At 42.4% G+C, this 27,754-nt stretch overlaps 1 protein-coding gene across 1 annotated transcript in view; it reads right to left on the bottom strand.

Annotated features, from left to right (window-relative positions):
* LOC124263987 (diphosphoinositol polyphosphate phosphohydrolase 1-like) overlaps positions 1 to 12,067 on the bottom strand; it is a 51,279-nt gene extending 39,212 nt beyond the window's left edge. Inside the window, exon 1 of the mRNA XM_046698720.1 lies at positions 11,714 to 12,067. Coding sequence (XP_046554676.1) covers positions 11,714 to 11,812 — 99 coding nt within the window. The 5' untranslated portion in view covers positions 11,813 to 12,067. The remainder of the gene's footprint in view (positions 1 to 11,713) is intronic.
* Positions 12,068 to 27,754: the final 15,687 nt, after the last annotated feature.

Raw genomic sequence — 27,754 nt, 5'->3', positions numbered from 1 at the left:
TTCAAGATGGAGGAATACTGCACACTTAGGCTAAACTGTATATACCATCTGGGCAGGCAGTAATATATTATTCAAGATGGAGGGATACTACATACTTAGGCTAAACTGTATATACCATCTGGGCAGGCAGTAACCCTTCACATTTTGATGTTCCACACCAATCATAAAAATAATGTATAGAAAAGTATTGTACCTCAGCCCCATAAACTCACAACTCACTGATAAAAACCTACTGATCAATGATATATGTGACACACCCTACAGATATGTGATATACATATACAACCTACAGATATGTGATATACATTATACAACCTACAGATATGTGATATACAATGTTATACAACCTACAGATATGTGATGTTACAACCTATATTACCGTATATTACCGTCTATAAGCCGAATTTTGAGGATAACAAGAAGACAAAGTCATCAATATATCCCGCAATGGCAAAATACTCTTCATGTTTATGTCTACGAGTTATGATTATGTCAAATATTTAGGTGTGTATATAGAAAAGTGGAAGGAGAGTATTGAAAGTTTTTAAAGTTCTGCTCTAGAAAGGAGCACTATCACCAATTTCAGTCTATGTCAAACTAGTTGCCATTGAAACACCAAAAATATTTTATTCAGAAATCCAAAACTACCAAAAGGCACCAGTACACCACCAGATCTGTGTATGTGCCAAGTTTGGTGAAGGAACATTGCACGGTTTTAGAGTTCTGCTCCGGAAAAGTGCACTACCACTAATTTCTGTTTTAGTCAAACTTGTTGCCATGGAAATGACAAAAATATTTTATTCAGAATTCCAAAACTACCGAAAAGGAACCAGTACACCACCAGACCAATCTATGTGCCGAGTTTGGAGAAGAAATAGTGAACAGTTTTAGAGTTCAGCTCCGGAAAAGAGCACTACCACCAATTTCAGGCTAAGTCGAACTTGTTGCCATGGAAACGCCAAAAATGTTTTATTCAGAATTCCAAAACTACCAAAAGGCACCAGTACACCACCAGATCTATCTATATGCCAAGTTTGGTGAAGAAATATTGAACGGTTTTAGAGTTCTGCTCCGGAAAAGACAAATGTGCACGGACGGACGGAGTCCATTTTAATACCCCCCGGGGATAAAAAAAGCAGTCTGTAGAAGGGATTCGGCTTATCTTATGAGTTACGCTTTTGTCAAAGTTGTTTCCAGGGGTAAGAAAACAACATTGTATCTCTTCGCGTGAACAAACAACAGAAGACAATTGTCAGTACAGACGTCAAATTTGCAATTAAACATCACTAGACAAGATTATTGAAAGTTGTTTTTGCTGGGCATTGTATTATTTGCAGGCATTAAGATTACCGTGTGTATTTGAGCCAGAAATAGCAATCAGCTGTGCACACGTTTCCAAGCGATCAAGTTCATACGATTACGGCCTAATCCGTCGAATTTTGAACAGTCAGCAGTGCCAATCTGTCAAATCATGCTCAAGTGGTTCTGTGCTAATCGGTCGAATTTCAGACCTTGTTACGCACTGGGAGAGTCTATGTACATTAATTAAGGGGTCGGAAGTAGCGTCATCCTCTAGGTCACAGTAGGAATCTGTGCTTTCAGATCCTTCATATGGCTGATAATCTTCATCAGATCCACCATCACTTTCATCAGAGTGATCACCACCAAGCTCCCGTTGCATAAGTTCAAATAAGTTTTGTTAACCAGTTAGAATGTGCTCTAGGCACACAAGTCACAGCAGACCCGCAAAAAAAGGTTAAATGAATCTGAGTTGAGCAGTTCTAAATGCTGGTCAAAGATTTGTCAGTGGGGTCTGCATAGACCCCATCAGTCCCCCATCAGTAGGGTATGTCAATAACACATCAACTACTTTATAATGGAAATTCTTTCTAAATCTTAAACCTGATTTTTAAAAAAGAAAAATGGTCAATTGAAGATTACTAGACGTCCCATGAAGATAGTTTACCACTGAACGATTCTATCACATTATTTATAGCTTTGGGGTCCATTTGGACCCCGCTCCATAAAACAAGGGTTAATGCATCAATTTCAGTTTTGTACAAAAGTGAAAAAAATAAAGAGAGTCCAAACATATATTTAATGCATCAATTACTCATTGTATCATATGAGTAGGCAAAGATAAGTACAAAAGTACAAAAATATAGAATCAAACCATCCAACACCCCTTCCCTTTTTTTGGTATGATCCAATGTTTGGATAACTAATTAATAGCTAGATCATTGTGCTCATCCGTCGAATGCATTTTACTACTGTGAAATCAGAAATTCGACGGATCGGTATGCGACCATTCAAACAAGCACGATAATATAACGGGATGAATTCTGATGCAGTCATCAGTAAAATATAATACAGAGTACTATTATTTAACCCAAAGAAATATATCCTAGCATTGTGTAAATTTAGTTACAGTTTTTGCTTTATAAATGTAAAATATATATAATCAACACTAAGTGTTATACGGACCCTCATGAACGTGGTAAGCGGAAGTTGTACGCACATGGAATGGGGTAAAATAAGCAAGCCATTTAAATTCACGCAGTTTTATCAATGTTACTGTAAACTAGCAGTCCATGGAAAACGAGGCGGTAGTCAGTTCGTGATTGTTAAATGGGATAAAATAAGCAAGCCAGTTTGTTGACATGTGATCGTCCAGCTACAATAAGTATGATATTTAGCGAAACAAAATATATTATCCATTTTCTGTCAGCTACACTTCATTTCGATGCGTGAATAGACGCAATATGATTGTGAATTGTTTGAATAAGGTGGACCAAAGTTATAATTATTGGTAACTGCCACTTGTCTGTGGTCTGTGTTTGCCAGGATTAAGACACCATCGCGGGGGATCGGCTTTATGTACGAAACATACCATTTTGACACTGATTTTAAGGGTCAAGTTTGGGGGTCGGCGCTTAGAGACGGTAATATACAGTATACAACCTACAGTTAAGTGATATACAATGGTATACAACCTACAGATAAATTATATACAATAGAAACAACCGACAGATAAGTGATATACAATGGTATACAATCTACAGATATGTGATATATGTTATACAACCTACAGATAAGTGATATACAATGGCATACAACCTACAGATATGTGATATATGTTATAACCTACAGATAAGTGATATACAATGTTATACAACCTACAGATAAGTGATATACAATGGTATACAACTTACAGATAAGAGATATACAATGTTATACAACCTACAGATAAGTGATATACAATGGTATACAACCTACAGATATGTTATACAATGTTATACAACCTACAGATAAGTGATATACAATGGTATACAACTTTCAAATGATATACAATGTTATACAACCTACAGATATGTGATATACGTTATACAACCTACAGAAATGTGATATAGAATGTTATACAACCTAGTGGAGGTCCGATTACTTGAAATAATCAAAGATTGGTCGAAATGACTAAACGACCAAGAAATCAATCATGTTTTCTCATAATCGAACTCAAACAATTTTTGGAACACTGGTTTGCATTAACAAGATTTTTCACAAGGTTGGTTTTGTCTGTTACATTTCACAAGCACTACTAGCTCATTCCTTGTCATGACTGAAGTTATCAAACACACCAGGAAATTTATGTTCCTAACATACTAGTCATCCTTTAAGATGTGAAATTTGCAAATGCATTTTGTGCAATTTGCAAAATACCTGAAAGAACTGCACGTTTATTGTATATTTTTGTGTATAAACAAACATAACTAGGAGAATTTGAGAAATGACGCTAAGCAATTATTTTTGATGATTGATCAGTTGTAATGAACCAATCATCAATTGTGAGATTTTAAACAATTCACAACAGTAATACAACCTACAGATATGTGATATACAATGGTATACAACCTTCAGATGATATACAATGTTATACAACCTACAGATATGTGATATACGTTATACAACCTACAGATATGTGATATAATGCTATATCGTTATATGTGATATAACCTACAGATATGTGATATACGTTATACAACCTACAGATATGTGATATACGTTATACAACCTACAGATGTGATATAAGTTATACAACCTACAGATGTGATATACAATGGTATACAACCTTCAGATGATATACAATGTTATACAACCTACAGATGTGATATACGTTATACAACCTACAGATATGTGATATACGTTATACAACCTACAGATATGTGATATACATTATACAACCTACAGATATGTGATATAAGTTATACAACCTACAGATATGTGATACAGATGTGCTACGTATACAACCTATACAACCTACAGATACAACCTACAGATATGTGATATACGTTATACAACCTACAGATATGTGATACACGTTATACAACCTACAGATGTGATATATACGTTATACAACCTACAGATATGTGATATATGTTATACAACCTACAGATATGTGATATATTATACAACCTACAGATATGTGATATACAATACACAACCTACAGATATGTGATATACGTTATACAACCTACAGATATGTGATATACATTATACAACCTACAGATATGTGATATACGTTATACAACCTACAGATATGTGATATACGTTATACAACCTACAGATATGTGATATCGTTATACAACCTACAGATATGTGATATGTGATATACATTATACAACCTACAGATATGTGATATACGTTATACAACCTACAGATATGTGATATACATGTTATACAACCTACAGATGTGATATACGTTATACAACCTACAGATATGTGATATACGTTATACAACCTACAGATATGTGATATAATGCTTATACAACCTACAGATATGTGATATATGTGATATATAACCTACAGATATGTGATATATATTATACATACCCTACAGATATGTGATATACGTTATACAACCTACAGATATGTGATATACGTTATACAACCTACAGATATGTGATATACGTTATACAACCTACAGATATGTGATATACGTTATACAACCTACAGATATGTGATATACGTTATACAACCTACAGATATGTGATATACGTTATACAACCTACAGATATATATATGTTATACAACCTACAGATGTGATATGTTATACAACCTACAGATATGTGATATACAATGTTATACCACCTACAGATATGTGATATACATATATGAATGATAAATGACTGTGTAAGCAATGTAATTAATAATCAGATGTGAGTAATGTAATTAACAACCAGATGTAAGTAATGTAATTAATAATCAGATGTAAGCAACGTAATAAATAATCAGATGGAAGCAATGTAATTAATAATCAGATGTAAGCAATGTAATTAATAATCAGATGGAAGCAATGTAATAAATAATCAAATGTGACAAAAGTAATAAATAACCAGATGTAAGCAATGTAATTAATAATCAGATGTAAGCAATGTAATTGGTAATCAGATGTGAGTGTTTTAATAAGTGCTGAATAAATGACTGTGTGTAAGCAATGTAACTGATAATCAAATGTGAACAAGTGTCATCAAGATGACAAATCCCCCCAGAACATACAAATTTGAAAGAACAAATCATCTGACAGTTACTTGAAGTCCAACTTGATATTTTTAGAGTAAGTACAAAACGTTTCCATTGAAACCAAGGAAATTTTAAATGCCAAAATTCTTCAAATAGCAAAAGGCACCACATTAGGTTCTGTTTGATATTTCTACCAATTTTTTTTTTAAAATACTGAACAAGTTTTTTTTTAAAAGTATTAAACAGTTTTATAGTTATGCTCCGGAAACTAAATGATTACAAGGCACTGACTAAATTCCCCCACACTATATACCTGGGGGGAGAGAGAGAGATAACAAGTTATTAACTTCAGTTATAACTGATTGTGTGTAAGCAATGTAATTAATAATCAAATGTGAACATTGTAATAAGTGATTACAAGTAACGACTGTGTGTAAGCAATGTAATGAGTGATTACGTGTAAGCAGTGTAATAAGTCATTGTGTGTAAGCAGTGTAATTAACAATCAGATGTAAACAAGTTATTAACTGATTGTGTGTAAACAATGTACTAATTGATTGCGTGTAAGCAAAGCTCCACCAATCAATGTGATCAGTCGTGGAGCTTATGAGGAGATGTCCAAGTGAAACCCAAACCCAGCAGACACAACACTAATCCCCTACGGACCTGCCACTGGTGAAAGATTTGGCTGCAAACACTACCAGTCACTGGAGACTTGTTCATGATAATATCAAGTGAATTCACACAACATCCCTACTGAGGAATCAATAAGGACTGTTGCCCAACATCTCGGCCCATTCAGTATCCATTTCACAAATACTTTCATCCAGCATTGTATTTACATGTGCCAGCAAGACCACCGATACAATTTGGTGAAACTTAATACAGACAATAACACTGCAATGTAGAGTGAGAAGCTTCTCAATAACTATCCTCATACAGAAATATATGTTGAGAGAGAGAGAGAGAGAGAGAGAGAGAGAGAGAGAGAAACAACCTCACACAACCCAGTTGATGTTCCACTGTAACAACCTCACACAACCTAGTTGATTGTCCTCTGTAACAGGGGCGGTGGGGTAGCCTAGTGGTTAAAGCGTTGGCTCGTCACGCCGAAGACCCGGGTTCGAATCCCCACATGGATACAATGTGTTAAGCCCATTTCTGGTGTCCCCCGCTGTGATGTTGCTGGAATATTGCTAAAAGCGGCACAACCCAGTTGATGTTCCTCTGTAACAAACTAACACAACCCAACTGATGTTCCACTGTAACAACCTCACACAACCCAGTTGATGTTCCACTGTAACAACCTCACACAGCCCAGCCGATGTTCCACTGTAACAACCTCACACAACCCAGTTGATGTTCCTCTGTAACAACCTCACACAACCCAGTTGATGTTCCTAACAACCTCAACAACCTCCATTACAACCTCACACAACCCAGTTGATGTTCCTCTGTAACAACCTCACACAACCCAGTTGATGTTCCACTGTAACAACCTCACACAGCCCAGTTGATGTTCCACTGTAACAACCTCACACAACCCAGTTGATGTTCCACTGTAACAACCTCACACAACCCAGTTGATGTTCCACTGTAACAACCTCACACAACCCAGTTGATGTTCCACTGTAACAACCTCACACAACCCAGTTGATGTTCCACTGTAACAACCTCACACAACCCAACTGATGTTCCAAACAACCTCACACAACCCAGTTGATGCTCCACTGTAACAACCTCACACAACCCAGTTGATGTTCCACTGTAACTGTAACAACCTCACACAACCCAGTTGACCCAGTTGATGTTCCACTGTAACAACCTCACACAACCCAGTTGATGTTCCACTGTAACAACCTCACACAACCCAGTTGATGTTCCACTGTAACAACCTCACACAACCCAGTTGATGTTCCTCTGTGTAACAACCCAGTTGATGTTTCCTCTGTAACAACCTCACACAACCCAGTTGATGTTCCTCTGTAACAACCACACAACCCAGTTGATGTTCCTCTCCTCACAGTAACCCTCACACAACCCAGTTGATGTTCCACTGTAACAACCTCACACAACCCAGTTGATGTTCCTCTGTAACAACCTCACACAACCCAGTTGATGTTCCACTGTAACAACCTCACACAACCCAGTTGATGTTCCACTGTAACAACCTCACACAACCCAGTTGATGTTCCACTGTAACAACCTCACACAACCCAGTTGATGTTCCTCTGTAACAACCTCACACAACCCAGTTGATGTTCCACTGTAACAACCTCACACAACCCAGTTGATGTTCCACTGTAACAACCTCACACAACCCAGTTGATGTTCCACTGTAACAACCTCAGAGTTGATGTTCCTCTGTAACAACCTCAGTTGATGTTGATGTTCCACTGTAACAACCTCACACCCTCTGTAGTTGATGTTCCACTGTAACAACACAACCCAGTTGATGTTCCACTGTAACAGCCTCACACAACCCAGTTGATGTTCCACTGTAACAACCTCACACAACCCAGTTGATGTTCCACTGTAACAACCTCACCCAGAAAACTGCTGTTCCATCATAACAACAAAGGTGACTTGGTTTAGCTAATGTTCCAAGGTGGAGGACCTTCATGTAAAGGAAAGAACAAACACACAGACCATGCCACAGCTATATTACAAGACAGGTATGAGAAGCATACACTGCTAGACCCTGATCCAGGTGTTTTTTCATAACATTCAAACACGAGTAACGAAAACAATCTTGTACAGCAATCACAATAAATGTTACAAAAAGGCATTTCCGGGCATGTTAATGTCAACCTACATTTCGCTGGCATTAGCTGTCAGCTTACCGACACAGATCAGCATGTCCAACTGGAAGGTGAGAGACCATATGAGACAGACATAGACCGACCCTAGACATTCATAACAAAAGTAAAGACAGCTAGTGAATGCTGTCAGCATTATTAGAGCTTTATCCTTTTGTCCGTTACACAATCAAGCATGGACCGAACAAACCAAGTGTTTATAACATGATATCACAATCAGGGTACCACTCAGTCTAGCCCACAATCCCCCTGTCTGCCTGCCCCACCAAGGGCTTCTCATGCTTGAAACTAAGGGGATAAGCTGCCCATGCATCACCTCACATGTGAGGGTCTCCATCGCTGGCGGGATACAGTGTTACTTAGTGTAACAATGAGTACTACAAGTATTACACAGGGTTGTAGACTAAACACTAGTTCTAAAACACGTCACCATGCAAATTATCAATCATTATTCTGCAATTCCATCATCATGTGACCATCAGATATAAGATTTATTGTAAGTCCTATTGCCAACCAGAAAACACTAGAATACACACATGGAGAAGTACCACCATACACACAAGGTGTATCTGGGCAAGCCTACCTCACCTGCTGATATAAATCATGACGCTCCTGTACAAATATGACAACAATTGCAATACTTAATTTCCATCATTTTTGCATTAAATTATTCATGGGTGAAGGTGACAAGAGGTTGTTCCTATCATCCACTATTTTACTCTTATGGCAGGGTCATGCTGTAACATGGGGTCATGCTGTAACATGGGGTCATGCTGTAACACAGGGGGATGTGACAGTATATCCACTGAATCACCCAGCCCATAGATTGCTGTAACACAGGGGGGTGTGACAGTGTATCCACTCAATCACCCAGCCCATAGATTGCTGTAACACAGGGGGGTGTGGCAGTGTATCCACTGAATCACCCAGCCCATAGATTGCTGTAACACAGGGGGGTGTGGCAGTGTATCCACTGAATCAGCCAGCCCATAGATTGCTGTAACACAGGGGGATGTGACAGTGTATCCACTGAATCACCCAGCCCATAGATTGCTGTAACACAGGGGGGTGTGGCAGTGTATCCACTGAATCACCCAGCCCATAGATTGCTGTAACACAGGGGGATGTGACAGTATATCCACTGAATCAGCCAGCCCATAGATTGCTGTAACACAGGGGATGTGACAGTGTATCCACTGAATCACCCAGCCCATAGATTGCTGTAACACAGGGGGTGTGGCAGTATCCACTGAATCACCCAGCCCATAGATCACCCAGCCCATAGATTGCTGTAACACTGGGGGATGTGACAGTATATCCACTGAATCAGCCAGTCCATAGATTGCTGTAAGTTACACAGCAGACTGCCAGGTGATGTTTCTCTGTAACAACCTCACACAACCCATAGATTGCTGTAAGTTACACAGCAGACTGCCAGGTGCAGGTTACACTGAGTCAGTGTCCCTACCGTATGTTCAGATCGTACCTACAGCTGACTTTGTTGTAAATCCCACTGATTCTGCATCAGGAAGACTTGTAGTGAGTGAGTGAGTTTAGTTTTATGCCGCACTCAGCAATATTCCAGCTATATGGCAGCGGTCTGTAAATAATGGAGTCTGAACCAGAAAATACAGTGATCAACGATATGAGCATCGTTCTACGCAATTGGGAACCAATGATATGTGCCAACCAACTCAGCGAGCCTGACCACCAGATCTTGTTGGTCGACTCTTATGTAACAACAAGCATGGGTTACTGAAGATCAATATTCTAACCCGAATCTTCAATTGTAAGAATGTTTAACATAAATGATTATGTATAATACAAACTGGAGTCAACTGTGTCAAGTTTACATTTGACCGCTGTAAGTTGGGCTGTTCTTAGGAACTATTCACTGTGTTTCCACCACGTGTAATGTTTCCAGCATGACTACTGATATAAACATTGAAAACATGTTTCATAGATACGGAGCTGTGTCATTAACAAGACTGAGGAAAGAACCTTTTCAACACTATGTAAGTTAATTTTGAAACTGACAGAAAATCAATAATTTACATGTCCGCTGTAATGCCTGAACTACCCTAGTAGAAAAGCTACAACAACGGGTTAGTGGTCAAGCTGACCGCAGTTCTTGTCAGTAATCCAGGCGGGCCAAATGCTCCTTACATAACTTATCAGGAACAGATCGTCATTTGTGACCAAGAGCTGATCTACCCCAAGGCTCCACAAATCAGTGTTCACGAATGGTGTTTCAAAGTAACAGGACATTGCGTCCTGTAAGTTTCAGAGGTCTGTCTGACCCACTGAAAATTCACAGGACCCATAGAATAAAAATTAAACACACATTTCAGATTTAACACTTCTTATAAGTGGCATTGAAATTATTAACACTCATAAAATTTGTAAACAGCAAACAAGTGTGATGTGTCACATACGACAACTTCAGTCAAAGTCATTGTAAAAAAATATACAGTCGGACACTGGGGCTGGCAGGTGGTAGACTTCCACCGGACCACCAGCGAATCTGCCGGATTTGTCAGAGGGTCAGACGCTAATCATGAACACTGCAAATACTTCTATTTCTGTCTACACATAATGAACTATTAATAGATCCACAAAACGCCAAAATGACACTGATACTGACTGCTTATATTACGCTATACATCTTGCTATATTGTTACAATATATATCAAAATTGTTGAGTAGAATGACAGAACTGATAGTAAAGTTCTGAATTAAAATTGTCACATCATATTTGTGTTGCTCATAACACTCTAATTAACAATAATCATTTCGTAATTAATTCCCTGGCAAACATCTTGTCAGTGTGTTGTAGATTATGTTACAATTGGTTTCCTTCAAAATACCATAATCCACTTCTTCCCATTCCAATACGATTTATATTCTCGGTTGTCATTTGAGTTAAATGCTGAGGCGGTGCGCAGAGCAGCACTGTTGTCAACCAATGTGTAATTACAGAAAGGTTCGCCACGCATACACATACAGACCCTCACAGAGACCTGCTGTCATTGTCAGTAGAATTCAGTGATATCAGCTCAAGACAATATATTTACCAGTTACTTTTCAATCAAATGTCTGTGGCTTTTCTCAATAGCCTGATGAGTAATGTGTGAATGAAATGATGCCTGGTTGGTGGTTGTATCGTGAACGTAAATCGCCAGAACCATGTAAACAGATAAACACCGTCAAATGGCAGGAGTGAACAGGGGAGCGTCGCGTGCCATTAACAACACCGATTACTGTGATAATCAACTATCTTCACTGTGAAATAACTCAGTGAGCAAGTTTTCAGTCAGAGCTGAATCTCGAAAAGTGGTTGTGTTGCCAGCTACCAATGACAGAGTAATGAAACATACCTCTTGTTCAGAGCTGTCTTTGAAACACAAACAGGCCGCTCTTCGTCGATAACCATCTTGGTCGTAGGTCCTGATCGAATCGGGCTTTTCCTTCACCATGTTCTAAACAAACGTGTTGTAACTGTCACAAGACACTCGTCGTAGACATTTTGAGAACGCTGTGCCTGAAAGCACGTGTCTGCAAGTGAGACGGCCACTCTGCTGTCAACAATCACTTGGCTCCACTATCAACTTATTCAATGAACCGCATGTGGGTAAAAGGCCCGTGTGCAAAACGGTGCCAAGAGAAATATTTCCCCATGAAAATTCATTCCCCGTAGGCTGTATTTGCACTGCTAAGCGTTCGCTCGGAAGTTCTTCAAGTAACTAATTAGATGAGGTCTTTTTAAACCAAGGGCCCACGGTCACCGATTTTGTTGTGAATTCACTGCCACTGACTATGAGCCCTCGGAATGGAGGACTACATACAGCGCGCATGTACTATCCCTGTACACGGGGTTGCGAGCAGCCATGTAATTCGATGGTAAGATTTAATGTAACGTTACATAGGCAATGATTCAGACATAACGCGACGCGATTGGTTTAGAGAAGGTTATTCCCACACGGGAGTCGAGACGTACAGGCTCCCTAACTTTCTCCACCATATCCGTGCTCATGGGAAGCTATATAGTGGAGCGTTCATACAGTGTTTGCCTGGAGAACGGAATGTCTGTGGTTCAAGTCCCTGCAGTGTCACACCAAAAGGTGGGACAAGAGGAATTGCTACCACCCTGCCTGGCGCTCGGCAGTAAGGGGGATACATGATCGGCTGGTAGTCTGTGTATTGTGTCTGAGTGGGGTATCCGTGTTACACTGGTAGACTAGGGATAGACCACAGATAGACCAGGGATAGACCACACACAGATCAGGGATAGACCACACACAGATCAGGGATAGACCAAACAGATCAGGGATACACCACAGATATACCAGGATAGACCACAGATAGACCAGGATAGACCACAGATAGACCAGGGATTAGCACACACAGATCACAGATAGACCAGGATAGACCACAGATAGACCAGGGATTACCACACACAGATCAGGGATAGACCACAGATAGATCAGAGATAGACCACACACAGACCAGGGATAAACCACACACAGACCAGGGATAGACCACACACAGATCAGAGATAGACCACGCACAGACCAGGGATAGACCACAGATATACCTCTGGTAGACCAAGGATAGACCACACACAGACCAGGGACAGACCACACACAGACCAGGGATAGACCACACACAGATCAGGGACAGACCACACACAGATCAGGGATAGACCACGCACAGACCAGAGATAGACCACACACAGACCAGGGATAGACTAAGCACCAGACCAGAGATAGACCACGCACAGACCAGGGATAGACCACACACAGATCAGGGACAGACCACACACAGACCAGGGATAGACCACACACACAGGGACAGACCACACACAGACCAGGGATAGACCACGCACAGACCAGGGATAGACCACGCACAGATCAGGGATAGATCACAGATTGACCAGGGATAGACCACACACAGACCAGGGATAGACCATGCAGAGATCAGGGATAGACCACAGATTGACCAGGAATAGACCACACAGACCAGGGATAAACCACAGACAGACCAGGATAGAACACAGACAGACGAGGATAGACCACACACAGATCAGGGATAGACCACGCACAGACCAGGATAGACCACCCACAGATCAGGGATAGACCACAGACAGACCAGGATAGACCACAGACAAACCAGGATTGACCACCGACATATCAGGGATAGACTACACACAGATCAGGGATAGACCATAGATTGACCAGGATAGACAACCAACATATCAGGGATAGACCACACAAAGACCTTGGATAGACCACGCAAAGATCAGGGATAGATTACAGATTGACCAGGAATAGACCACACACAGACCAGGGATAGACCACAGACAGACCAGAGATGGACCACACACAGACCAGGGATACACAGACCAGGTATAGAGACCAGGGATAGACCACACACAGACCAGGGATAGACCACACACAGACCACAGAGGACCACACACAGACCAGGGATAGACCATGACCACACAGGAATAGACAGACCAGGGATAGACCACACACAGATCAGCACAGACCAGGGGATAGATAGACCACACAGACCAGGGATAGATAGACCACAGACAGACCAGGGATAGACCACACACAGACAGACCACGCACAGATCAGGATAGACCACAGGGATAGACCACGCACAGACCAGGGATAGACCACACACAGATCAGGACATAGATCCACACACAGACCAGGGATAGACCACACACAGACCAACACGCACAGACCAGGATAGACCAGGGATAGACCACACACAGATAGACCAGCAGAGATCAGGGATAGACCACAGATTGACCAGGAATAGACCACACAGACCACAGACCAGGGATAAACCACAGAGACAGACCAGGATAGACCACAGACAGACCAGGATAGACCAACGACATATGAGGGAGAGACCACACACAGATCAGGGATAGACCACACACAAGTCAGGGACAGACCACAGATTGACCAGGATAGACCACCGACATATCAGGGATAGACCACACAGACCAGGGATAGACCACGCAGAGATCAGGGATAGACCACAGATTGACCAGGAATAGACCACACACAGACCAGGGATAAACCAGAGACAGACCAGGATAGACCACAGACAGACCAGGATAGACCAACGACATATGAGGGATAGACCAACGACATATGGGGGATAGACCACACACAAGTCAGGGACAGACCACAGATTGACCAGGATATACCACCGACATATCAGGGATAGACCACACACAGACCAGGGATAGACCACACACAGATCAAGGATAGACCACACACAGATCAAGGGTAGACCACACACAGATAAAGGATAGACAACACACGGATCAGAGATAGACCACACACAGATCAGGGATAGACCACAGACAGATCAGGGACAGGCCACACACAGATCAGGGATAGACCGTGCACAGATCAGGGTAGACCGTGCACAGATCAGGGACAGACCAGGGATAGACCACACACAGATCAGGGATAGACCACACACAAACCAGGCATAGACCGCGCACAGATCAGGGACAGACCACACACAGACCAGGGATAGACCATACACAAACCAGGCATAGACCACACACAGACCAGGGATAGACCACACACAGATCAGGGATAGGCCACACACAGACCAGGGATAGACCGCGCTCAGATCAGGGACAGACCACAGATTGACCAGAGTAGACCACACATAGACCAGGGATTACTACACACAGACCAGAGATAGACCACACACAGATCATGACAGATCACACACAGATCAGGGATAGACCACACACAGATCATGGATAGACAACACACAGACCAGGGATAGACCAAACCCAGACCAGGGATAGACCACACACAAACCAGGGATAGGCCACATATTGACGAACCGGGGCGATGTTTCACTAAAAGATGGTACAGTTAAGAAACTAAATGACATGCGAACGGCCAGTCACCAGTCTGCAATCGCCGATCACCGATCATTAGTGAGAGTGCCCTCTCTTGAGGCCGGGTTCTGTTGCGCAGACATGGGGAGACCGAATCAAAGATGTACAAGCCTGCTACAAGTATGGCTGCACATCGATGGGCAAAATCAATGTTCGTGCAGAAATGCTGACTTTTATAAGTAAACTTAGACAGTTAAGTGACTTGGCGGTAGATCCAGGACGGTACATCGGCTACCCACCTCATACTGGTTACATACCAACAATGATACCAGTTGGTATCTGTATATGATTTATATTTGTATTAAGTTGTATTGCATTGAAGGAATAATTCACTACATACGCAAATACTCACTGTACAATTCCATGAAAGGCGATACAAAATGGTGTGTGTGTGTGCGTGCGTGCACGCGCGCGCGGGAGCGAAAACGCACATACATGCACTGTATGTAGGTCAACATTTTCCACAGTATACATCAGACATGCACTTTGACAATGAAAACATTTGCTTCAAATAAATACATTTTTATCTAATAAGATCACTTCTTTTGATGTGGCATCTGGAAACTAGACTTGGTTCAGTTGTGCATGTCTAGACTTGCCTTGGATTAGAGTTAAACTAATACTTTTAATTACACGTAAATTCCGCAGTCGTGTCGAAGGACTAATTTCCCAGCGGTGACAGCAGGTTATAAAGATGTAAATACGTGCTATGTAATGTACATCTCTACTGAATCCGACAGCACTGAGTATATGTTATTGCAAGGTGCTCTATACTACAGCGGCGACCTGACATTTGTGTACATACAGCAGGTTACGCAGCAGGTTACGCAGCCCCCTCAAGCATATGCAATGGGAAGGATGCACGTCGAAGGTGATTTCAGCAGAACGTTCTTCGACGAGGCAGTCTCTGTTTCCTGGGAGAATACCCGATCATAGGCTGGTGCACACGAGACAGAGTACACACTGCAGGCTGCTGCATCCTAGTAAATATCAAGTGTGTACTGCACCCTTGTGTAGCCAGTGTGTAGTAACCCTGTTCATGTAGAGTTGGTACCCCCGACACACTGGACCTATAAGTCCGTTATATGGGACGACTATAGCTACCTGCTGCACCTACCCAAACATGCCCCACACCAAGCTGTGATAGATCTAATGCCCAGGGTATACAATACATAGCTACTATTTTCCAGGGTATACAATACATAGCTACTATTGTCCAGGATATACAGTGCACAGCTACTATTGTCCAGGATATACAATACATAGCTACTATTGTCCAGGGTATACAATACATAGCTACTATTGTCCAGGATATACAGTGCACAGCTACTATTGTCCAGGGTATACAATACATAGCTACTATTGTCCAGGGTATACAATACATAGCTACTATTGTCCAGGGTATACAATACATAGCTACTATTGTCCAGGGTATACAATACATAGCTACTATTGTCCAGGGTATACAATACATAGCTACTATTGTCCAGGGTATACAATACATAGCTACTATTGTCCAGGGTATACAATAAATAGCTACTTATGTCCAGGATATACAATAAATAGCTACTATTGTCCAGGGAATACAATACATAGCTCCTGTTGTCCAGGGAATACAATACATAGCTACTATTGTCCAGGGTATACAATACATAGCTACTAATGTCCAGGGTATACAATACATAGCTACTAATGTCCAGGGTATACAATACATAGCTACTATTGTCCAGGGTATACAATAAATAGCTAGTATTGTCCAGGGTATACAATACATAGCTACTATTGTCCAGGGTATACAATACATAGCTACTAATGTCCAGGGTATACAATACATAGCTACTATTGTCCAGGGTATACAATACATAGCTAGTATTGTCCAGGGTATACAATACATAGCTACTATTGTTCCACTGACCAATGACAGGTGATGATTTAAGAAGCCTCGAACATTTATGCATTAATATCGGTTTTGTTTTACCTTTTCCACAAACTTTCTTCTATTTCAGTAATGAATTTAACTACACATTGCACCTCGTCTGTGATACATTATAGGTTAATAAGTTGGGAGTTACTTACTGTAAATTCAGTAATGAAACAAGTTTGACCCAGTTATTACGACATACTGACACACTTAACTGCGTTACCTTACTGTACATGTATGCTTCCTCTTCATATTTTAAGACAGAGTCTTACATGAAAGTATGGAGGATTAAGACCAGCGTGGGAATAAGCAGTTGGGAACTTTAAAAATACGAGGATATGGGTTTATAAGGTTACATCCATAGTATGAACGTGTACAGCAATAAGCTGCATTATGTAACATGCTTGGAGCATTTGCTTCGATGATGAGCCGCGGGGTAATCTTTAAGAAGATTATGTGTACTTATGTAACATATTCGTGTGATTTTATCGGATATTTACAACACTGGATAACATCACCACCATCACCACCATGACAAAACATCACTGCCTTGGTTCTCCTTGTTGACGGAGTAACATCACCACCATCACCACCATGGCAAAACATCACTGCCGTGGTTCTCCTTGTTGACGGAGTAACATCACCACCATCACCACCATGGCAAAACATCACTGCCGTGGTTCTCCTTGTGGACGGAGTAACATCACCACCATCACCACCACCATCACATCACCATGACGGAGTAACATCACCACCATCACCACCATGACAAAACATCACTGCCGTGGTTCTCCTTGTGGACGGAGTAACATCACCACCATGGCAAAACATCACTGCCGTGGTTCTACTATTGGACGGGGTAACATCACCACCATGACGAAACACCACTGCTTCAGTCAAACACTAGAGAGCATACAGTATATGTCTGTCGTGTAAAGCTTCAGTCAAACATTAGAGAGCTTACGGTATATGTCTGTCGTGTAAAGCTTCAATATACAGTATGTCTGTCGTGCACAGCTGTTGCCGCCGACTACCTATAGCTGTACCGATACTATATCTATACCGGATAAACATCGTGGACATCCGGGTCACAACAGACATTCAGCACGTGCTTTTGGCAATGGTCACCAGCGGGACTTGATTAGATGGCTAAACTACCGGGCAAAAGAAACTTATGACTGATTTCACTTGACCAAAAAATTGGGACAAAGACGTATGTGAGATTTATGATGATTGGTTTACAAACAGAGATCATTTTCCAATGATAGAAAATTCATTGTAATGCTGGTCTTGCATTTGCCTCATTTCATTAAGAAAGAGTCAAGGGGTCAAAATTGAAAATGGAAAAGTCAGGGTTGCTTCAAATAGTGCAAATAATCAGTCACATATTGAGACAGGAGTCCGAAGACACGTCATCAGTAGAGAGTGTGACCACCTAGGGCATCCATACACGCTAACACACGTCTTGTGATAACCAGTCTTGTTCTCTGGCCACAAATGCAGCCTCATACCATGACGCCCCCTCCATCGAACGGATGAACTTCTTGAACGCAGTTCGGCGCCAGTCGCTCTCTTCTACGTCGAAAAACTCGAACTCTTCCATCGTTTCTGACCAGATTGAGCCGACTTTCATCTGTAAAAGCACGCTCTCCCAGTCACGCCGCTACCATCGACGTACAGTTCATGCCCATTGCAGTCTGCGTTGACGGTGTAGGTGGGTTAAGGCCATTCCAAAGGGGCGATACGCTCCTAATCCCGTCATACCAAGTCGAAGGGCTGTTCGTCTGCTGATGGCGTGTCCCAGTGCTGTCGCCGCCGTTGACGTCACCGTCACGAATCTGTTCCGGAGGTGGATCTCCCGGAGGTAGCTGTCCTCGGCCGGTGTCGTGGCTCTTGGTCTTCCCGATCTTGGACAATCTTGGGTCTGGCCTGTTTGCTGGTAGCGGTTTTTCAATTTTTGGATGGTGGCCTGGCTGCAATTGAAATTTCTTGCCAGCTGACGTTGTGAAGCCCCCATTTTGGCCACACCAGTCGCCCTCCTCGCTTGCGTTAGTCTTGGCATATTCGTGGTAGTTATTTTGGTTACTGCATGCTTGCTCTGTCCAACATCCGTATTTATTCCACAAGCATGCGCGTGCATTTGGACCAATGTCCAACAATTACGTGTTTCACGTTTTGAAATATGCACGATCCGCATGAAGTTTTCGGACCGCTGCGTTGTTATCGGACCATGCTGCGTTTTGGCGAATGTTTTCTGTTTGGTTTCAAACCTGTACCAGCGTTTTTATTACACAATTACTTTAACAGTGATGACTTTCTTGTACCCCGTAGTTTACATGCTATCGTGTCCCGGTTGCGTGGATAGATGAACATGATGTCAGTCACCGGATTGTCTGGTCACAGACCGCCATCACAAGCCCAAGCTGGAATACTGCTTCGAATCTCGCTGAACAACAAACATGTGTTCAATCAATACACGTGTATCGCATATAACGCGAACACAATAACTATAAATATTGTCTTTGTGTACATAGATTGTTGTATCTGAATATAATCAACGACGCACAAGTCAGTATATTGGCAATGTACACGGTGTTTATTGCCTACTACGTCATGTATAAATGCTCCTGTATTAGAAATTAAACCCACGCCCAACTCTAGCGCCCGGCGTGTGAGACATTTCAACTATGTATTAGGTGTGTAATTAGGATGCTCTGACAACAGAACACTACATGCATACCAATACATCGTTCAGTCGACATAGGGCAAAGCCCAGCTATAGAGAACAGACCGTCATTAGTTGGGATATATGGGCTTATACTACTCGTTAATAACAAGTCGGTCAATATCAATCTGTATACGAAGTATTCGACCGAAGCACACCTCGTATGCAAGAACATTTGTGTCTGTAAACCCCAAATGTATGCTATAGTTTGCAGTGGCGCAATATGCATGCGGTAGGTGTCATTCCTAACTTTGACACTCTGAGGAAGGTCGATACATCTCTGTGATCATTATTCCTGTCAGTGATATTGGTTTACCCTACAGTTGGGATGTACTTGACTGAGTATCAGCAAAAGGACATGGCGCCTTCACCGCGCGGGGCGTGTGAGGGCTATTGACATGCTGGACACTGTCACAAGTCCGCCTGCAGAGGCCAGTATGTTCAATGTTTCACACCTTGTGATTAGTAGAGGAGGTATCAACAAACCCAAACTGTTGGCTTTCGACCCGTCCTCGTTGTTTTGGTCACAACAAGAGTATAGGAGCGACTGCCCCGAAACCCGAATGTATGAAGTCGAACTCAGGCGGCGAATCAAATTGTTGCAAACCTTCTTCAGGCTACTGCAATACGGGTTACAGGACAATCTACATGTATCTGAAATCATCTGCATGAAGCTCATCTCCATGGTCGACGACCACGTATCTTGACACCCTTCGCAAATCGACATGTCACCAACAGACATCAACAATCTACATACTGCAAAGGCCAGCAATGACTGACCGAATACCACACCATGTTGTGCAACGAATCGAAGGGTCACCGACAACATACTGCAAAGGCCAGCAATGACTGACCGAACTCCACACCATGTTGTGCAACGAAGGGTCACCGACAACATACTGCAAAGGCCAGCAATGACTGACCGAACACCACACCATGTTGTGCAACGAAGGGTCACCGACAACATGCTGCAAAGGCCAACAATGACTGACCGAACACCACACCATGTTGTGCAACGAAGGGTCACCGACAACATGCTGCAAAGGCCAACAATGACTGACCGAACACCACACCATGTTGTGCAAGGAATCGAAGGGTCATCGACAACATACTGCAAAGGCCAGCAATGACTGACCGAACTCCACACCATGTTGTGCAACGAAGGGTCACCGACAACATGCTGCAAAGGCCAGCAATGACTGACCGAACTCCACACCATGTTGTGCAACGAAGGGTCACCGACAACATGCTGCAAAGGCCAGCAATGACTGACCGAACACCACACCATGTTGTGCAACGAAGGGTCACCGACAACATACTGCAAAGGCCAGCCAGCAATGACTGACCGAACCAGCAATGACTGACCACACCACCATGTTGTGCAACGAAGGGTCACCGACAACATACTGCAAAGGCCAGCAATGACTGACCGAACTCCACACCATGTTGTGCAACGAAGGGTCACCGACAACATACTGCAAAGGCCAGCAATGACTGACCGAATACCACACCATGTTGTGCAACGAAGAAGGTCACCGACAACATACTGCAAAGGCCAGCAATGCCAGCAATGACTGACCGAACTCCACACCATGTTGTTGTGCAACGAAGGGTCACCGACAACATACTGCAAAGGCCAACAATGACTGACCGAATACCACACCATGTTGTGCAAGGAATCGAAGGGTCATCGACAACATACTGCAAAGGCCAGCAATGACTGACCGAACTCCACACCATGTTGTGCACGAAGGGTCACATGTTGTGCAAGCAATGACGAAGGAACACCGACAACATGTTGCAAAGGCACCGACAACAATGACTGACCGAACACCACACCATGTTGTGCAACGAAGGGTCACCGACAACATGCTGCAAAGGCCAGCAATGACTGACCGAGCACCACACCATGTTGTGCAACGAAGGGTCACCGACAACATACTGCAAAGGCCAGCAATGACTGACCGAACTCCACACCATGTTGTGCAACGAAGGGTCACCGACAACATACTGCAAAGGCCAGCAATGACTGACCGAACTCCACACCATGTTGTGCAACGAAGGGTCACCGACAACATACTGCAAAGGCCAGCAATGACTGACCGAATACCACACCATGTTGTGCAAGGAATCGAAGGGTCATCGACAACATACTGCAAAGGCCAGCAATGACTGACCGAACTCCACACCATGTTGTGCAACGAAGGGTCACCGACAACATACTGCAAAGGCCAGCAATGAGTACAGGCCTTTGACCCACTGAACACATCTGGGACATGACGGAGCTGTGAGCGTCAACATCACAGGCCGTTAACCTCGTTATATGAACATGGCGAGGCGCTGCAAGAGGAGTGGAGCAGATTTTCCCAAATCGCCAATGAGGATTCATACGCAGCTACCCCTACCTCCTTCAAGAGCGTTAGCGGTTACAACAGTAACTGTACTACGTCAACAATGACAACAGTAACTGTACTACGTCAGTAACGATGCGTGTACTTCGTCGGCAAAGCTGTCTGTAAGCGAATAAAGGCATGAGGCTTGCTGATGCCTGGCGGCGAATGAAATTACCATTGAACCTCTTTGCGACTCAATTTTAAGTATTCTGATTTTAAAAATTTGAGACTATTAAACTCTTTTTGGTTTTTAACAAATACAAGGTTTGCTTTTTACTTCAGGAAACAGGTGTAACGGGCAGTAGTAAAGTATTGCGTCAGTTTTCATCATTGTATTTAAAAAACGGGCAGAGGTTGTAAATATGTTCTCATTACGTTAGTACAAGTAATGTGTTGTACTTGTCCGTCTGAAGGCAACACTAGTATATTTCACTGGTCTGTTCGTACCCTATATACTGACACGCACAAAGACGGTGGAAACTCCGCCGCGTGGTTGATCTTGATCGTGCTGATTACGTGCCCCAGGTCTCATTATGTATATCTGGTATATACGAACATACGTAACGTTCAGCCTATTGACAGCCTGCACCACGTGCGGCCACTACCCAATACCACGTGTCTACTAGGTCGCCAGAAATAGATGACACGTTATTGTTTAGACCATGATCAATGTGTGGGTCATGTTACGGTCACTGTTATCACAGCATAGACAACCATTTAAGTGCACAATGTTCCTAAAACATCGACATCAGAGAGCAAAATACCATGCGGTGTTCGGGTTCGAATCCACGGAAGATGATGTAGTGTTACATGTTAAAATGTTTTCACGTGTAGTCATTTGGACACTTCCACCTCGGGCAGATCATGGCTGTCCTCGATGTACGGCATTTGAAATAGGTCAAAGTTTGAAAGGCCAGTTTGACCAGACATTCGGTAAACATATATAAATATGTTAAAAAAAAAACATCTGAGGCGACGTAAACTGAACAGCTTAACTAAACACTGATGTGTTTTAAACCTCACCCAAACAATAGGTGACGTCATATAAGGGTTCCAAACTGTTTTCAAACATGTCCCAAGACAGTTGTGTTTCTTGTCTTTGAACTGTACATATCGACCAAAGCGATCGTTCCAGACGCCCATATCAAAGGCCAGTGATGCTGTGATCACAATATAATATAGCGGTGTTGTATCATCAAGGGAGGGTTCTGGGGCTCCCGTGTTATTGCGCTACGATCGACAGAGATCCGTCTGATTTGCCACTATGACTGAGACTGATACATCTTGCAGACCCAGACGTCTCAGAAAGTCTGTGCCAAATTCAACGATCAATGGCCCACCAAGACTTCCCGTGTATTGGTTATCGGTAATAACACATTGCCTGCCGCTGTTCCCTGATGAGGGGGAATGTAAAAAATCACAGCAAGTCAAACAGACGAGTCGAACAGTCACACAACGCTTCAGTCACACAATGCTTCAGGATGACGTCTTGCGCAAAGCCGACTAAAACATGCTAGATATTAAATCGAATCATCCGGCAGTTCGTAGCCGGACAGAAAAGTTCCACCAGTCCCCATATTTCCTTCGGATGTATTTAAATATAGGAATTACCAGCATGTCGGGATAAGTGTACGCCATGGAGGAAGTTGCATCATGTCTCGCGCATTGGGAAGTCCTGGTCGTAACAACAGTCATAAGTCCCATTCCTTCTATAATGACGGTCTGCCACAACGGAGAAGAGCTGTGCAATGTCAACCAGCATATTATTTATGCAGAACCTTCAATATAAGAACAGCACTGGTCGAGATAATTGGGCCCCATGCAACTGCTGACTCCTTCATCTGACCCTGATTAACATGTAATGGTCAACTAGGCCTCAGTGTGACGTTCATATCCACCTTGCATTTCCCTCGCTGGGTCCCTGTATCACTGTCTCCAGAAGCCATTCATCTCACGCTGGTTCAGGTCATACTTCATGATGTCCATTAACATAGGCTGAAAATAGTTGAACACACAAAGTGGAAGACGGCAGTGCTTATTTGGTGAGACATACAGTAACTACTACTGAACACAGACATGTGTCCTTACATACAGTAACTACTACTGAACACAGACATGTGTCCTTACATACAGTAACTACTACTGAACACAGACATGTGTCCTTACATACAGTAACTACTACTGAACACAGACATGTGTCCTTACATACAGTAACTACTAACTGAACACAGACATGTGTCCTACTACATACATACAGTAACTACTACTGAACACAGACATGTGTCCTTAGTAACACTACTGAACACAGACATAATACAGTACTACTACTGAACACAGACATGTGTCCTTACATACAGTAACTACTACTGAACACAGACATGTGTCCTACTATACATACAGTAACTACTACTGAACACAGACATATGTCCTTACATACAGTAACTACTACTAACACGGACATACATACACTACTACTGAACACAGACATGTGTCCTTACATACAGTAACTACTACTGAACACAGACATATGTCCTTACATACAGTAACTACTACTGAACACAGACATGTGTCCTTACATACAGTAACTACTACTGAACACAGACATGTGTCCTTATATACAGTACCTACTACTGAACACAGACATGTGTCCTTATATACAGTAACTACTACTGAACACAGACACATGTCCTTACATACAGTAACTACTACTGAACACGTACTGAACACAGACATATGTCCTTATATACAGTAACTACTACTGAACACAGACATGTGTCCTTACATACAGTACCTACTACTGAACACAGACATGTGTCCTTATATACAGTAACTACTACTGAACACAGACATGTGTCCTTATATACAGTAACTACTACTGAACACAGACATGTGTCCTTATATACAGTACTGAACACAGACATGTGTCCTTACATACAGTAACTACTACTGAACACAGACATATGTCCTTATATACAGTAATACTACTACTGAACACAGACATGTGTCCTTATATTACAGTAACTACTACTGAACACAGACATAATACAGTAACTACTACTGAACACAGACATGTGTCCTTATGTCCTTATATACAGTAACTACTACTGAACACAGACATGTGTCCTTATATACAGTAACTACTACTGAACACAGACATGTGTCCTTACATACAGTACCTACTACAGTACTACTACTGAACACAGACATGTGTCCTTACATACAGTAACTACTACTGAACACAGACATGTGTCCTTATATACAGTACCTACTACTGAACACAGACATGTGTCCTTACATACAGTAACTACTACTGAACACAGACATGTGTCCTTATATACAGTAATACTACTGAACACAGACATATGTCCTTACATACAGTAACTACTACTGAACACAGACATATGTCCTTATATACAGTAACTACTACTGAACACAGACATGTGTCCTTATATACAGTAACTACTACTGAACACAGACATGTGTCCTTACATACAGTAACTACTACTGAACACAGACATGTGTCCTTATATACAGTACCTACTACTGAACACAGACATGTGTCCTTACATACAGTAACTACTACTGAACACGGACATGTGTCCTTACATACAGTAACTACTACTGAACACAGACATGTGTCCTTATATACAGTAACTTCTACTGAACACAGACATGCGTCCTTATATACAGGAACTACTACTGAACACAGACATAATATGTGTACGGAATCATTTCTCCATAAACAGAACCAAGTTCAGAGCAGCCAAATATACTGAACATCAGTGAAAACGCACAAGTCTAAAATTGTCCATATTTTCATCAAGATGGATTTCAGCATGACAATGATCAATGAATATAACTACCATGAAGTCGAAGGGCATGTCCAGTTGAAAAAATGCTTTAGAAACAAATTCCTGTCCACAGTATGACTCTTAATTCCAAAATGCATCAACATGCAGCCACGCCATGAAAAAAGCGCGAATTTCATTCTGAAATCATACTGACTGTGACATTAAAGCAGGTGTATGAGAACCGATTCTCATTGCTTCACTAACGATTGTAACACGAGGACAGAGATGCCGAGGTTAACACCCCACGAAAGAGAACGTGCACGAGGCATGATTCAGGTTGGCACCAGCAGCAGGGATAGTGCTCGACAACTTGGACTTGGACACTCCACCATCGTCAGGCTTCATAGACGACATCAGCAGACAGGCAGCACCCGTGACCTTCAATGACCTTGGCAACAACGTGTTACGACGCTCCATCAGGATCGCCATATTGACCTTGTCCATATCAGTGATTGAACACTGCCGACTGCCAGGAGTGCTGCACTAGTTCAAGGTTGACGTGGGGGTCATCAGCGCTGACTCCATGCGACGCCGTCTACACGCTACAGGGCGCCATGCTCGACGTCCTTACGTTGGACCAATTCTGACTGACAGACACCGTAATGAGTGTATACAATGGGCTAGCAGGCATTTTCAGTTAAGGTTACAACAATGGCATGGTGTGGTAGTCACTGGCGAGTCACGTCTTCATCTACGTAATGCTGACGGCCGATTACGTGTTTGGCGTAGACGTGGTGAACGTTGTGCTGATGAGTGTGTGGTTCAGACAGACCTTTGGGTGGTGGGAGTGTCATGGTCTGGGGTGGAATAAATTACAATCACAGGACTGTCTTCATGTCTGTCAAGGGAGAGTTAATGCCCTTTATTACCGTGAGCAGATTCTTCAGAATCACATCGTATCTGTCTTCAATCACCACCAAGATGTCCATACTTTTCAACAGGACAACGCACGGGCACACACAGCAAGACTTTTCATGCAGTATCTGGCCCAGCAACACATCCAGGTTATTCATTGGCCAGCACAGTCGCCAGATGTATCCCCCCATGTAGCACCTGAGGAACGAAATTGGGGCGAAACATCCGGGTTCTTGAGGCTGCACTACTGCAGAAGTGGAATGGCATCCTCAAGAACTCTATTCGGACGCTTACTGACTCAATGAGGAGACGTTGAACTGCATGTGTCAATGCAAATGGGGGTCACACGCGATATTGACTTTTCGATTTTACCCTACGTGTGTTTGATTCTTTCTGACTGTGGAACATTTCAATGAATGAGCGTCTTTTCTGTGTTGTTGTTTTAGTCAGTCGTCCATCTGTTATTATCCACTCATAAAATATCAATTCCTTACACGTGCTTTAAATAATCTGAACTTTTATAAGTGATGCGTTTTCAATGATGTTCAGTATACATGTATATCATCGTATGTGTACGGAATCAGATATGCAACATCAGAGATGGACGTGAGAAGTGGGCCACGTTACTTGGGGCACTGGAGGCCAGTTAGACTAACGCTTAGTCTCTTAATATATATAATTTTGATACTAACAAACAAACCCATTTAAACTGAAAAGGAGCCCTAGGGAG

This window comes from Haliotis rubra, unplaced genomic scaffold (assembly GCF_003918875.1).
Source record: "Haliotis rubra isolate DU_JTF1 unplaced genomic scaffold, ASM391887v1 Scf90, whole genome shotgun sequence".
Classification (NCBI taxonomy): Eukaryota; Metazoa; Mollusca; class Gastropoda; order Lepetellida; family Haliotidae; genus Haliotis; species Haliotis rubra.
The sequence above is the reverse complement of the archived record's forward strand: the minus strand, read 5'-3'. Positions and strand labels throughout refer to the sequence as shown.